General features: G+C 36.9%; 1 protein-coding gene across 1 annotated transcript in view; it reads right to left on the minus strand.

Moving 5' to 3' along the window:
• CAMK4 (calcium/calmodulin dependent protein kinase IV) overlaps positions 1-16,245 on the minus strand; it is an 85,094-nt gene that overhangs the window by 9,240 nt on the left and 59,609 nt on the right. The window contains exons 6-8 of the mRNA XM_072416095.1: positions 12,775-12,865; positions 7,189-7,263; positions 203-278 (exon numbers count right to left, since the gene is read on the minus strand). Of these exons, the coding sequence (XP_072272196.1) occupies positions 203-278; positions 7,189-7,263; positions 12,775-12,865 (242 nt within the window). The remainder of the gene's footprint in view (positions 1-202; positions 279-7,188; positions 7,264-12,774; positions 12,866-16,245) is intronic.

The following is a 16,245-nucleotide window of genomic DNA, read 5'->3' on the forward strand; positions in this document are numbered from 1 at the left end:
AGCTTCCTTTGCTTCCACTAAAAGAAAGTACAAAATGCACAAAGGGCTAAATATAAAGTGAACCTACATGGGCATGTTTTCAAGAAAGATTAGATGTTTGGTCTAATGACAACCCTGTCACCACCCCTATCGTATTTTTTATGATTAGAATTAAAATTCTAGGCATTAAATATATAAAATCCATGCATATTTCAGTACTTACAGTATATAGGTAATGATACCCACAGACCACATATCCACCTCCGGTCCATATGCACATCCTCTGAGAATCTCTGGAGCTAAAATAAAATAAAAGTAACTATAAAATAAAATATTGTTCTTTCTATTGTGAGCATTTCATTTTATTAAATGGCATTGAATTATTTGTTTATTTCACAGAATTATGTTTTCATAATCTAAAACTAACAAACAAAAGAGCTGTTCTTCTTTCCTGAGAATTTGAGATATGAGCATTATTTTTCCCTTATCTCCACATTGATGGACACTGAATCCACATCTCATGTACAGGGTAAAGAGGTTTTCTGTGTTCTTCTTAAAAATCTAGTTATCCTGACATTTTTGGACAAGAGAAAGTTAGAGTATTCTGATAATGGGCGGGGGAAATGAATGGGAGACCAAGAGGAATACATTAAATTGGCATGCTTAAATCAATAAAATGTTTAGATGGACTTATTAGTAGCAGTCCTCTCCTCCTGTATCACTGTCTGTATTAGTCTGTCATTTGCAACCCCTATTTAGTGTACAGCGCTGTGTAATATGTTGGTGCTATATTAGTCCTGTTTATTATTATTAATAATAATAATAATAATAATAGGGTAACTTTTCAAATTGTCAGCAAAGACTTTTAATTACACTGGCTACCTTTTGGCAATTCTCTTTAAGGTTCTCTGCAAAAAGTATTTATGACAATACCATACAGCCCATATTCAACCAGGTCCGGTGACTCTGTCTTGCCTATTAGGGGCCACAGTCAACCAGTCTCTGTCAAGAAGAACAGTTGACAGGGTAGAATTGTTAGCCTGGCTGCACATTGTCAGTAATATATAGAAATATTGATTTTCCCACAGTTCCTGTTAACGTAATGCAACTTGCAAGAAATAAATGCACACCTTTAATGATATTCAAGTGGTTCATTAGTTCTTCCTGTACTAGCAAGGCTTTAAAGTCTTTTTCAAATGCCTATAAGAAAAGGCCAAAGATCAAAGGTATTATGGGTGACTAAGACAACAACAGTTATCTGTGTAGTTAGCACAGTAACAAATGTAAAATCATTGGAATGGATACCGTTGCAGCAATGTTTTATCATTGACCCCCCTGCTGACCTGTGTCTGTGTAGAATACATTAAAGTAATCTTAGGTTTGTCCATAATAAATGAGACATGTTATATTCATTACAAGAATGTGAAGAATAATTATGCTTTGGTACAAATATATGAATCACAGAATGGTTGTAACCATACCCATTCAAGGACAGATAGAGAGAAACACATTAGGATTCTATAGATGTCTAGATGACTGAACATGTGTACACATTCCATAGTCTTATTATTTTATTCTTCTTTATCCATTCTCACACTCTACTTCAAAGATTTTCCTCAATACCTTCTGTTCCCATACTTCAAGCTTTTTCTCATCCGCTTGTGTTCACACCATGTTTTAGATCCATATGTCACAGATGGTCCAAGTACATCTTTATAAACTGACATTTTCAATGTTTTGGAAGCTTCTTGTTATTTTAAATATTAAATGGACTGCAAAATACCATTCTTTCTGGTTTTACTGTAGCTTTACCTTCTTTTCTAGCTTCATTTCTCTCCATAAACATTTTTGATAGTCTAAAATACTATGTTTTTATTTTCTTGAGTTCGCAGTCGTACTATGCTGGATATACTTTCTATATTTTCTATTTTTACTAACCATGCACCCAATCTTTGACGTATGCAAGAGAAGGGTTGTGTTATAATGATATGCTATATGTCAAATGCTGTAGAACTGTTATATCATACCACCTAAAAATACAGCATAAAAAAAGTTATTATTGCATATACAATTGGTACAGAAAAAAAAGATAAAAAATGACCTTTCTATTATCTTTCAATTATCTTTCTATTTCAGTCTGCTGTAATCAATGCACTATGGCAATATGAAAGTATTCTGTATGCCATTGGTGTACAGAACGCCCCAAGAAATGTCATTGCCAGCTTGTGTTATTAGCTTGATGAATGTCTCAGAAGTCAGCACTAATACAAGTTAGATTTCAGGAATCCCCTGCCATAGAAATGTTACTTTTAGAAAGATACTTCCTAAAAGTTTACTACTTTTAAAGGTATGCAGTACAGTGCAGTACAGTACCCATACACAATTTGGGTTATCCATAAACTGATTTTTTTTTCAGGGCTAGGCATTGGCACCAGTAACTACAGAGGAAAGTGAGGTCAAGAGGGATAAGTACTCCTGGTTCTGAGTGGTCATAAGTACTTTCAATTCAGGAGCAGCCATGTCTATTAGAAAGAGGGTAATTGGCATGGCACATGCCAAACTGCCCAATGCACTGCACATGATGCGACAAGGCGAGAATCTGAAATTGGTGTCCATGGTTCACCTGTTTTCTGCAGTGGTAACGATATAGGTCTGTCAGGCCTCACACACATTTTGGAAATGAGATCTAATAATGAACCAGCCCCACCTTTTGGCAATGGGAGTAAATTAAATTAGAAATGGGCCCCAGATTATTGGAGGTAGGAGGGCTACAGGAGCCTAAAATAATTTAAGGGTAATTATTTCATATAGATTTTTTATTTTATTTTGGTTGAATCTTTTCTTAAAGTTTTTTTAAATTACCCCTATGTTACCAGACGGGATATCCACTGCCCATTTGCTGTATTGCAAAAAGATTGCCCACTGCTCCTACCCAATGTTATCTCATTAATGGTGGGATCACCACATAGATGTCTGTATTGTCGCCTCACTGACATTTAATGTTTACTACACAGGATTCAAGCTGCTTACTGGATTCAGCTCAGCGTTGAATCACAGTCTAATTAAACCAAATAAATATGCCTTAAGCATCATAATTATGAGCATTTTTTCTCATTACAAACTCCACTTCTCTGCACAATATTGTATGCTCTGTTTTCTTCAACAGAGAGGATGAAATATTGAATTAGTATGGACCTAACAGAATTATATGGGTATTTGGTTTGACAGGATAAATAATTGGGGCCAGGAAACAGAGGCACAATAACAAGTCAAGGCCTTGTTTGTGCATAAAAAACAAAAGTCTGTTTGTGAACACTGTGTAAAGGAGGGAGAAGATATGGTAATTACAACGGGTACATTTTTAAAAAAAAAAGGGGGCTGCTTTTTTCCCATTGTTAAAGAGATAATACAATAAGCAGCAATTGGTATATGCTATGATGGCAGATTCTATCTTGGTCATCACAGCAGCATGCATAACCTTCAGAACTTATTAAAGTACCTGAATTGAAATTAGATAATATTAATTGCATTTTCGGATTATTATTTTGTTATGGGACTAATGGGATTATATTCTCTGTGTGTATTACTAAGCACTAAATTATACATTTCAATAAAATGACCCTTTTACACTCTATTCCCTCCTTAAGAATTGCTGTACAATCAGAAACAAATACTTAACAAGGCATAACAATGACACCACAGGCTTCTTTCAGCATGATACAATGCTACACATGTAAAACTAACCCTAGAGCTCCACCTGCTGGCTGCATAGAAGACCAAATAAAAATCACATATACTTTTATTGTTCATTCTTTTAAACCAGTGTTTTCCAACCTGGGTTCCTCCAGAGGTTGCTAGGGGTTCCTTTAGTAATTAGCAATTCGGACCTCTCAGGTTAGTTACCACTGACACAAACAATCGTTTTGACTATCTGGGTGGGTGACATTCTTTGCACTGGCTATCACACAAATATACTGTAAGCTGTGCATATAGTACGTAAAGCAGGGATTCCCTAAGACCTGAAAATTATTTTAAGGGTACACCCATGTTAAAAAGGTTGAGAAAGGCTGTTTTAAACTATGGCAGCAACATTGTCATGTGCTGACTTGGTCTGGGTCTAAGTGATTATTTTTGAATTTTGATAACACGATTCCTGTATTCCAGAAAATGCATTAGCAAGTGATCAACAGTTGAATTCTCCCAAAACTAAAATATCCATTTTGTATTGACTTTTACCTGTAGATAAAGAATTCACTGTATTACAGGACTGAAAAGTAAGAATAATCTTTGTGCTATCTGAAGGGGTGACGGTTACTCTACAAACCCTTTTATTTTCTTTAACAAAATCTTCCCCTGGTGGGGGGGGTGACCATTACAATGAGATCGAGACTTACCTACCTCCCCTTTCTCACTAATCTAGGTCTTTGCTGTCCTTTCCCTGTCCCCCTATGTCTATATTTTATATGTTGTGTAATTTATACGCTTAGGACAGTGGGTCTGGACCGGAGCTTCTAGTCACGCTGGTATGATGTACCCGATAGAACGTAATATAGGCTGGTGAACCTAATATTGCTAAGCCATTTGCATTGTTATATTTCATTCTTTTAGCACAGACCAGCGTATTCCATTGAGCTATCACTGTTGTGCACCTCTAGAACTGTTGAATATGGACTCACAACTACCAACCGCTTGGACTCATGCTGTTTGTCTCTTTATCCTCTTTTGTATCAAATTTACCTTATGTACAATTATGTAGACTTGTACCTATGTTGTTTGTATTTGTTATAACTTTCTATTTTCGATAAAAATACATTCATAAAAAAAAAGAAAGAAAATTTTCCTAAATAATAATAATAATCAATTTCAGACAATGCTTTTAGTCATTTTATAATTAGGATTTAGAATACTTAGAAACACACAATGATTTAAACACTCAGTGATATCACATTATTTTTGATCTACCATGGCTATTAAAAAGCTGGTTTATTAAATTTCAGAAAACTGTTCTGGAGGTAATTTATTTAGAGCTGTGCTTTAAACACACTGCATTATGCCTTACTATATTGTGGACACAAAGAAATTTAAATTTCTAAACCGAAAGAAATAATAGGAAGGTTAAAAGAACATACCCTTCACTTTAACACTTCTTCTTTTGGCATTGCATAAATAAAGTCTAAATTAAGCAAACACATTTCTTTGTAGTTCTTTGTAAATAATCTGCAATTATATAATTTAGTTTGCACGTAGGCCATCATTGGTATGTTGGTGCAAACATCCAATGTAGCTGTCACATTTCCTTGGGTGTTGTAAACATGCTCCTAACCCCTCTCACCAATAAGTATAAACCAATTCTCTAATGTAAAACATACTGGATGCTTTGAATGTAAAAATTACTATCCTCATGCCTCTTGTTCATTAGGTGGCTCTCCACTTTCCAGACTGAATGATGCTCAATGTCATCCAACCTTTTCCCATGGGCCTAGACAGTCATGGACACCACCTGTAATACTGTCTAGCTGTAAAACGGATGCTCTTGTTAGGAGTGATTAACTGAATGAAATCCTCTGCAATCAAAATTTATTGCATGCCTAGAAATCAGTGACAATAAAGCCCAAAGCTTGGTGTTGGAGACAAGAATGGGGAGCCAATGTCACATGAACCAAAAACGTCCCACTTTTAGAAAGCATAAGAGAACCAATCTTGCTTGCATCAATAGCTGGAATCACTGACCTGAAACAAACTTGAAAATATTGACTTGTATTTTAAAGATCTGCAGAATTGATTCAAGTTAGTGATGAAGAAAACTTTTTAAGCCGCTTAGTCAACAGCCAGGCAAGTAGTGGTCAGAATGATTGTCCATATGTTTCTCTGATCAGAGGTTTACTTTGATCACTGTTGTATATACTCATCTCCCCTGTTCATGCCAACATCACAAACATTGTGTTGGAACCTGGCACGTGAATGGTAGTTACCTGAATACAATATGTCAGCACGTATTTTTCAGGGTGGCTGAGCCAGTGGACCAATGGCACTACTACAAAAAGAATTCAAGTGGCAAAATTTTTTTTTGTTAATCCTTTTGAGAGCAGATATGTTGAATTGTATGGGATTCTTTAAATTCAACCTTATTAAACAACGTGTAATGTCAGTATGCTATGAAAAAAATTCCAGTATATCCATTTATTATATTTAGAGGAGTGTGAGAATTGAAGCATAACATTTTATTTGGTCAAGTAAAGAAATAAATGTGTAAAATTAAAGTGCATTTAAACGATAACGTTTTTTTTACTTTTGTTTATTTAGGGCCATTTCAGACCTACTGTGGGCAGCAGCATTCTGAAATGGGCTCAACCATGGTCCCAACACCTTTTTTTCAAGTTAATGAAAGTGTTTGGGAACCATTTTTTGCACATAGCTGCACGTGGATGCAGCAGATTGTGGTGCAAATTCAGAAAGCAACAAGTTTGCAGTTTTCTAATGTTGGAACTGTACTGTAGCAGCAGCACAGGAAGTTACCTGAGGTGCAGTTTGCCAGCAGTGTCCGTGGGTATGAAAGGGCCATAAGACTTCCAAGCCCCTGTCTAGTATTCATTGATGTCGGTGTCAGCACTAGCAATACCGATCCCCTTCCAGCATTACAGTCAGTCCCTAGTATGTCCCATGGCCAGCAATGATAACCCCAAACAAGTGTGATGGTCAGCAGTAACCCTCAGCCTAGCAGCCAGCAATAAACCCCAGATTCGTACCCCTAGAGGCAATTGTGCTCATTTTGAGTTAAAATCTATGGTCAGTACAAGTGTACTGTAACCCAGTTTAGCAATCAGCCATGCAGGACTATTACCAATTGTCAGCTAATGAAGACTATTGTATTCCCTGCAGTGGGTCACCTCCCACGCATCCTCCTCTTTCCATAGAACAATTCTCTGCACAATGTTAGCTTGCTCTTTACAGAGCTTTGGGGTGTCCTCTAGTGTAAATGATTTTGTACTTTAGCATAGTTTAATAGCACTCCTTTAAATCATTCTAGTTGTAAAGTCTCTGCAAATTCTGAAGGGCTCAACAATAATGAACTCCTCTGGGCACGGGAACCCCACTGCTGGATAAACAGGAAGAAAGACTTGGGGGTCTGACGACTATTTAACAATTGATTTATGTCATGCTTATTCCTTAAAAATGTTTCCGTAAACAGAAATGTATCATTTTTCTTACCACAATATCCTGGAGTCCCGCACACAGTCTTCATTGTCACCTGATCATCCACAATTTTTGAAAGCCCAAAATCAGCTAAAAGCACAAAAAGTGGTGTAAAGTATAAAAATGAAAACAGGTATTAAACAGGCAAATTATACATTGAATGTATACCAACAGATTGCAAAAATCTGTCAGAAATATTACATTAATGTCATAGCCCAAATGATATAATGACAAATTTGCTGCTTGCAGAAATGCATTCCATGCAAATGGTAAAGGCTCAGATGCAGGAGAGGCACGGTCCTAGTTACCCAATTTGCTCCTTTAGTCAGAAATCTCCTCTATGCCCACAAAATGCCATGGATTGGTGTGTATAAATGCTGCTTATGGTCATTTCGTTATAACTTTAGCAGTAGCTGACAGTGAGTGTGGCATAGTGGCATATAAAACATCTTAGATTGCCATTCCTGTGTACAGCCTGACTGTTTCAGATTTTTTACTCTGATATCTGCTAATAAAGGGTTTTTGGGAAGATCTTATAAGTACATTTTTCTGGCAATTAGCCCAATATTTTACATATATTGCATGGTTTTTAAAAATACATATTGGAATGATTGACTTTTTTAATATTATTTCCCTGGAGTTCTGCATTTATGCTTTGACCTACTTTCCCTAAAATTAGGTTTGCAGGTAATAAGTGCGCTCATGCTGTCCACTGCCTCATGCTGACAGCAACTAACATAGGGAAAAGGAAGGAAACTGAACTTATGGAAGCTGAGTTTTTTCAGCTTCAGATTTGATACTAACAAACCATAATGAGTAAAGCTTTTTCACAAATTTTTGTGTTAAATTATAAGGCTCTGTTCACACAAATTGGAAAAGAAGGAGAATGGCAGATGCTTCTGACTCTTGACAAGCAGGTCCGGAATGAAGGAGCCGATTCAGTGTACCATATGGCATGCTATACATGTGACTGTGGGTGGTGTGGCTGCCTCACCGTTATTGGTAATGTTTTGCCAGTCTGTTCACTACAGATCCTCCTGAATAGCCACTTCTCATAGGAGTCAATGAAATACAGACCATAGATTCTATTTTATTTATGATAAATGTTCTTCCATACTAGTGAATGAAAGCCATTATAGGAACTTGCTTAAAGTTATTTGTACACATTAGAACAAGTTCATATAAAATATATATAAAGATTTATTGCAAACAATATTCAGCAATGAAAGAACAGCAACCATAAAGTCTGCAGGTAATAAGAAATGAAAACAGCTCTTATATTCTAGGCAGAGTTTTACAGTCGCAGGCAGTTCTAGGAACAGATTCCACAGGTACTTATAAATATTAGATCGGCCTTGTTCAGAACTTGGAGATTTCTGACAGACAGCTACAAATAACCCAAGAAACTAAAAGAAAAGGAAAAGCTTAACATTCTTTTTGGAAGTTTCTTGTTGTCCATGTTTTCTACAGTGTGTGCAGAAATAATAAAGATAACACTGATGAGGTTCCCAGCATTCTATGGCTGATAGCACACACAAGGTTCTTAGTTTTGCTCCTTTTTTATCCTGTGGGTTTTGACATGTATGTGGCCCTCAGATGCTTATACATGTATTATATGGTCAGCAGAACTGACTTAATTGACCTCTTATTAACTGAAGCCTGCACCAGAACTGTGCAGGCTTCAGTTAATAAGAGGTCAATCAAGCACAGTTCAGAGAACTTACAGCAACCTCTGGAGGAACCCTGGTTGAAAATGGCTGTTTTGCACCAATGCTGATTGAAGGAGATCTTTCCACTTGGAACCCCTGCTGATTTGTTATAATACACCACTTCCAAGCAGATCTGAAGTTACAATGACTTTAAAAGCTGCCCTGCCTTCTTCAATGGGACAGTGATCAGCCTATGAAACATACCCATGTTTTCCAATTTAGGATAAATCATGCACACAGGCTGAATGTACTATAGATGTCTTCATCGAAAAACAGCTTTAAGGGGATACCTGTACTGAACAGCAGCAGGGGGTACATAAACATGTTTTCCATTTCCTGGCTAAAGAGGAGTACCTCTCTAAAAAGTTTTACTACCCTACAAATGTTACTGCAAGTAGTCCAGTTTCAAAATGACACATTCTAATAAGAATATAAAGAAGTGGTTTTAGAGATAAAAATGGGTTAAAATTACAAAAAAACTTTTAATAAAAGTAAGTTTGCTAAGAAGTTGAAATTCTAAGCATCTAGAGGTGTCTGTATATATCTAAAACAGCTCTAATTCCTCTCTTCTATGAATTTTTCCAGGCATCCTGATGGAGAATGTAATCATAAAGCTTGCCTGTCTTGCTTTACATACATTTCTATCGGACAGCAAGAAAAAACCATCACATAAAAGGGCCGAAAAGATTATAGTGGGTGAGGAAGGAATTGGGTAAGTTCTGACAATACCCGAGGTGTTTCAGTTTTGCCCAGCATTTAGGAATTGCAGAGAGCATGGAGTGATGAACAAAGTGCCAATCCTTTGTAATGCCTAGTAAGTGTCTTTAAGTTATTAATGAATTTCAATTTGCTGTAAAATTAGAGCCTGGGCCCACCCCTTGGTTCTAACTAATATTTAGTAAGGATATCCATCATATGAAAAGGACATGTAGTAAAAAATCAATGTGCATGGAGATTGACTTTATTAAATGGGATGCAGAATAAATATTTTTCTTAGCCTGGACACTGATGATCATTTAAGATGAAATATTCAGATTACATAAATTAATGTGCTCATTCCCTCCCAGTACCAATTCACCAGATGACAGATCCAAATTATATAATCATTCCCATGTGACAAAACAGACTGGTAAAGCATGAAAGCAATCCATAGGTCAAATCAGGGGGTCAAACAGCTAAGGCATCAAAATAAAAATGATAGGTGAAGTCAGAACAGAGAAGGGCCAGAGCAAATTGCAAACCATGGCATGAAACAGTCAGTAATTTGCAATTCAACAGCAGAAGTGTAATAGATGTAGACATGTACCTACAGGGACAACCACTTTAAAGCTTCGATTTTGTGAGCAGGATAGTATTGCATTTTTAGTGCAGAAAAAGTATGTATATTCTGCACTATAAGCACCACTAAATGCACGGACTCCTGACCACGCATGCACGGTGTCAGTCAAGAAACTTCCCCAGAGCGAGGTCATATTGACAGAACCTGTCTACTCTCCCATTGCAGATCTCAGTCTGTAATGGCAGAGTGGGCAAGTTGTCTCTGGACACAACCCTCCCACAGTCCTGAGCCTACAATCTGTACGGGAGATGTGGTCTGTAGCTGGCCCGGCTGGGGGGAAGCACCAACCAGAGCAGAGGACCACCAAAATTTTCTTGTGGACCACCGGTTGGCGACCGCTGCTTTAAAATGTACTCTAAGATGCACATGTATAGGTTACTGTACATTCTCAGAATGGGCTTGAGTTATTAAAGGTCTCCAAGGCTGGAATAAATCTTGTCCAAGATTGAAAACATTTGCTAACAAATAGCAAATGACTTTGAAGAAATCGATTCGAGGTTTGCTGGATCACCCAGCTTCACAGATGAAAGTGTATCCTCTCCAGCCTTGGAGACCTTTACTAAATTAGCCCCAGTATCTCAGTGCTGGTTTGGCTGGATGAACTCCACTGTACATGTGCAGGAGTTACATCACCCTGGGCGGGCTAATCAACATGGCTGGGTCTGATAGAAGACTGAAATAAGAAGACACAGGGAGGCGAGTTTGATTAATGACTTTACATTGATGAAAATAAATAAGCTATGAGGGGAAATTGGTTTCACATTTACAGAATGGCCAGCTAAAAAAGTGTCTTAAATAGTGGGGATGCCCAGATCAGTTACTGACTTTGAAGTGTATACCATCTGCTCTGCACTGCATTTAGTCCTCTGCAGTACACACCTGCCCTATTTAAGTTAAAAAAGGCTGCTAGATACCCATCCTGTGCCTGATCAACATGTTGGTGTATCTCCGTGCATGATAGATTTAGGTCTGTCTCACCTCTTTCTGTTCATCGATTATTCCAGACAGTTGTTTGCATTTGGCACTTAGCTTTTCAGTGCTTATGCCGAATATTTCAATTTTTCTTATGCTTTTACTATGCTATTGCCAGACATTGTTCTGTGCACCTGTCTGGAACTTGGACTGTTTTTTTAAGTTTTCTAAGTTGACCATGAGCCTATTGAATCTGCTACTGTTGGCTGTCTGTTCTGGCCATCTGTGTGAAGGTTTACACCGCTGAACAATTTGCCCTGTATGTTAGTTTGCTGTCAGCTCTGGTGACACAGCAGGTCCACTAAACTCTAAACTTTTATCCTTTAACACAGTGAAGTCATTATATTAGTATGTCTCAGAACCTTTGCCAAAGGCCAGGACATTCATGGCAGGCTTCTGGCCGAAAGAATTGCTGTCTAAATAATTAGTATGCATTGTACACTTTGCAGTCGCATTCCAAGCTATAAAACAGATAAAACCATGAAAAGGCATTTTCAAAAGCCCTAAATATCCTCCAAACTATTTAACAAGAATAGTTTATTTGCATTTACTTTAACTATAATTGAGCAGGCATGTACAAATTAAAGGTAATTTCGGCTGTCCTTCCAGCCTAAGCATTTTTAGTCTTAGTGGAAATAACAATAAGAGAATAACTGTGCAGCAATCACTATGAATAGTTCACATTGTTAAATCCTGAAATGTTCTGCCAGTATAACGTGCCAACAGTTTTCCTGATTAGCAACTGCAATTTTATTTATTTTTAATGGATTTATCTTTTATACCCTTTATAATAGGGGCCTTTCAAACGCAGCAGTCTTTAGCTTGCAGGAAGAATTTGAAAGCACCTTGAAGATGATTTTTAAAAGCAGCTATGGGATAAAAATATTGAGGTCAGCATCCTTTTCTTAAACTCTTTGTGCATTTACTAATCAAGTGACAGAATGCTCTATTTCTCTATCCTCGGGCAATTTGCTATTGTGTAAAATCTTTCATAGCACTGAACTTTTTACTAAAAAGAACAAGGAATATGGAAATTTTCTCTTACTTTTTACCATCAACAAAAGTGTTTTTTTTTTCTAGTACGCTCTGGCAAAGTGGATAAGTACAAAGTATCCCTCTATGTTTAATAATAAAGGAAAGGCAATAAAAACATCTTTCCGGATATTTGCGAAATAGATAACATACCTTTCAGCATTAGAAAGAGTGCAATTATTATTACATTCACTCCAAGCATTTGTGCTTTCAGTGATCATTTAGCTACCTCCTTGTTATATGACCTAATGGTTTGTCTGCCGTGCTTTAATAGTGTTCAGAGACAAGATACAAGAAAAGTCAGGGCTCCAGATCTACAAATTAAAATTGTATCAGAAAGTCCCAAAATGGTAAAGCCATTGGATCAGTATGATTTTCAAATGAAGCATTTCTACCCAGCTTTTTTCATGATAGTGTATCTTCTGTAGTCAGAGAGAGCTTTAATAAAGCAGGCTCAGTTTAATATTTATAATAAAATACATTGCTGTCCTATTGGCACAGTTGCAATCACACAAATAAATATAATACTGATTTAAGAAAAATACTTACCGATTTTCAAGGGAGCATCTGGTGCTGGAGTAGCATAGAGGAGATTTTCTGGCTTGAGATCTCGGTGAACAATGCCATTTTCATGCAGATACTGGAAAATGAATATAAGCCATTAGCCCCACTTCACCTGAAAATGATAAATTACTCTTGTAGTTGCTCATCAGTTATTCATGCTCTGATCTGGAGTGCTGACAGAGACAATGTCAATGCCATGCTATATTTTATATCTCTAAATTTGACATTTAGCAGTAGCTAAATATATATTTGATGTTTTCCCTTCTAATGTCCGCCAAATATTAGCTATTTAGTGCAAAAAGAGTTAAAAAATGCATAGCAGGTAACAGAAAGAAACCCAGTTATTTCCCCACAAGACATCATCATCTTGTGTTTTGAACAGCCTACAAAAAGTGTATTAAAGACATATCTGTCCCTCCTGTTACAGGAATGTGTAACTGCCAACTGCAGGTCTGGGCAACAATCGGCAATGAGCTACCATCAGCAGAAAACAATGGTGGACTTAGGAAAGCCATAGCTAGAGGAAATTCTGTTAGTACCAATACAATGAAGTTGGATTCAGCACTGGCCAGGGAAGGGGATAGCGGAAGGGGCACTAGCAGTACCTTTGCTAATCAGTGATTATTGCTTATGCCCAGATATCACAGTCTTTAGATACCACCAACAATTCTAATTACTCTATATACTTAAATAGGAACCACAATCTTTTGGCCTGGAAATGCCATTTGAAAAAAAGTCGTGGTTTATACATGGGCACAACACTAGATGGTGCTGTTTCTGCATGTTAATTATATAACAAACCCTTGGTGATTTAATAGAGTTTGTTACCCTCTTTACAAGATGGCCATCTACTTGTGGGTTTAGACTTTAAAGGTAGCAATATATATATTAGTGCCAAATGTAAAGCCCTGAATTCCAACACATGTAAAATTGTAAATTGTAAAACTGTATTTTATTTTTATAAATGCTGCACACATAAATTGTTCTGACTTGGAAGTGTCAGCAGCCTTTAGAGGAAATAATGCACAATTCAGGAATATGTGTCCTAAAAACCCAGAAAGCCAGGCAGATAATACATATTTCATTTCCCATGTTGTATACCCAGGCTGTCAGGATCTAAATCGAGCTAAATTTTATCTCTGCTTAGCAGACATTCAAATAGAATAGAAAATCACTAACAAGGGACTGGGACACCTTCACAAACCTCCCTGGCATTTGAATGATGGAGAGATTTTCCTTTGCCTCCAACAAAAATGTGCATATTCAGGTACATAAACTTGTCTGCATGTGTCCAGTGATGGAGGCTATATGTTTTATAAGACACTCATGATTTGGGTGTGGAGGAATTGTACGAGAAGTAATATTACATTTCTGCAGTAAAATTGTTACCAGAAGGACATTAAAATGTCATATTTTATTTATTTTTTTTACAATACGCATCTGCAATATGGCCTAAAAAGCCAAGGTCAGCCTGAAATAGTGCCAACATTCACAGCAGCCTGAAGCCTTATCTGTAACATTATCTCTATATGCCAGTACAAGTTTAAAAATAAAAATAACATTTTCATGGTAGGCAGCATGCATCAAGCTGCCAGACTAAGTGTGAGCTCATGGGGTGCCTGTGCAACAAGAGTCTATGTATGCTGCACCACAGTGACCCTTCTCTTGCAGTTAGCAGTATCTAACATTGTGTCTGCACAAAATTATTGACATTGAATTCCTAGCAGTTGATTTTTTTCTCCACAAAGGTGTTAGCCACACACCTTCCCATGTCTGAGCAGCACAGTGACTCAGAGGTTACCACTCTGGCCTTTGCAGTGCTGGGTCCCAGGTTCCAATCTCAGCCAGGAGACTGTCTGCATGGAGTTTGCGTGGGTTTACTCTGGGTACTCCAGTGGAAACATGCAGTTAGGTTAATTGGCTTCCCCCCAAAATTGACCCTAGACTACATTAATGACATATGACTGAGGTAGGGACATTGTGATTGTGTGCTCCTTTGAGGGACAGGTAGTGACATGACTATGGACATTGTACAGCGCACCGTAATATGATGGCGCTATATGAATACTGTGTACTAAAATTGTCTGCTCAGCATCCCTATTTTATAGTTTGCATTTATAAATCTCCTTTTTACTGTTAAATTGAACCTAAAGGTGAAAATTATTTTTTTAAAACCTTAAGAGAATGGTGATGGGTTAAAACCACTGTTATGTTTTTATTATTGGCTGTGTCCACATCAGTAAGAGAATAGTTAATAGGAACCTATTAAAATATGGGCTCCACTTATAAAGCAGTGAAGCTGATATTCAACAAAACATTCATTGATATAGAGTCATTCTCTGTCATTGAAATACATGGACCTGGAAGATTCTACACCAGAGAATGGTTCAGAGAATGTCAGATTTTAAAAATAGACCCCTATGCAAAACACAGTTCTTTTAAAATCCTAACATATGTTCACAATGAAATAAAAAATGTATATATATGAACATTTTATGGTTGGTGATCTGATTATTGTGGACCAATACCTTTGGGTTAACTGTCTTTTTGGAATGAACAATAATTAGTTAAAAAAGGATGAATATTTATGTTTCCTAAAGGCTCCTATGATGTTCATGTAACCAAAAATCCTAGGAAGTTGGTAATCTGGTCTCATCTGAAAAATGGGATGAAGCAGTGGCCTCTGACTTGTAGCCAGACGAAGCCCAGCAGACAGCCTATTAGTAAAGGAATTTCATACAATAAATTATTTTTAATGTATCTATTGTGGCATAGTCTATTGTATCATAGACAGCTGACAAAGCTTCTCCATGTGAATGTAATTTCAAAAATAATTTGTCATATTCCAATAAGTCACCATTCATAAACTTTAACATGTGAGTTTGAGAACTACAAAGACAATAGTGTGAGATTTCATTTGGGCATAAAATAATTTTATATATAATAAATTATAAAACTTATAATACTAATTTTTATTGGGATGAAGCTGAAGTTTTTATTCAGCATTAAACAATTATTGTTTGCTATTAATTATATCAAAGTTTAATCTGCTTACATTTTTCCATCCCTGGTTCTTCCTTCCCCTCATCAGATGTAATATAAAATCTTTCCATTTTCATTACAAATCTTATTTTAGGTCACGTAATTACTGGGTGTCTGGGCAACGGAGAATTATCAACTGGAAGGGCCAGCATGGTGTTGTACATAGCTTCCGGAAAATAGCATTCATTATTTCTCTTAACAGTGCCTAACGCAATAGCTTTCTGGGAGAGTTATGCAAATATCTAAGTGCCTTGATGGCTGAATGTCGGTCTAGAGCGGTAGACACTCCCAGGCCAATTGTATATGTATCAAAAATAATAGGGAGAAGGTGAAAAGAATGATACTGGATATCCTGGAGCCAAGAAATGCCATGGGGACCTGCAACTTCTAAAGCACAATGTTAGAGACTCCCAA

The sequence above is a fragment of the Pyxicephalus adspersus genome, chromosome 6, assembly GCF_032062135.1.
Source record: "Pyxicephalus adspersus chromosome 6, UCB_Pads_2.0, whole genome shotgun sequence".
NCBI classification, from domain to species: domain Eukaryota; kingdom Metazoa; phylum Chordata; class Amphibia; order Anura; family Pyxicephalidae; genus Pyxicephalus; species Pyxicephalus adspersus.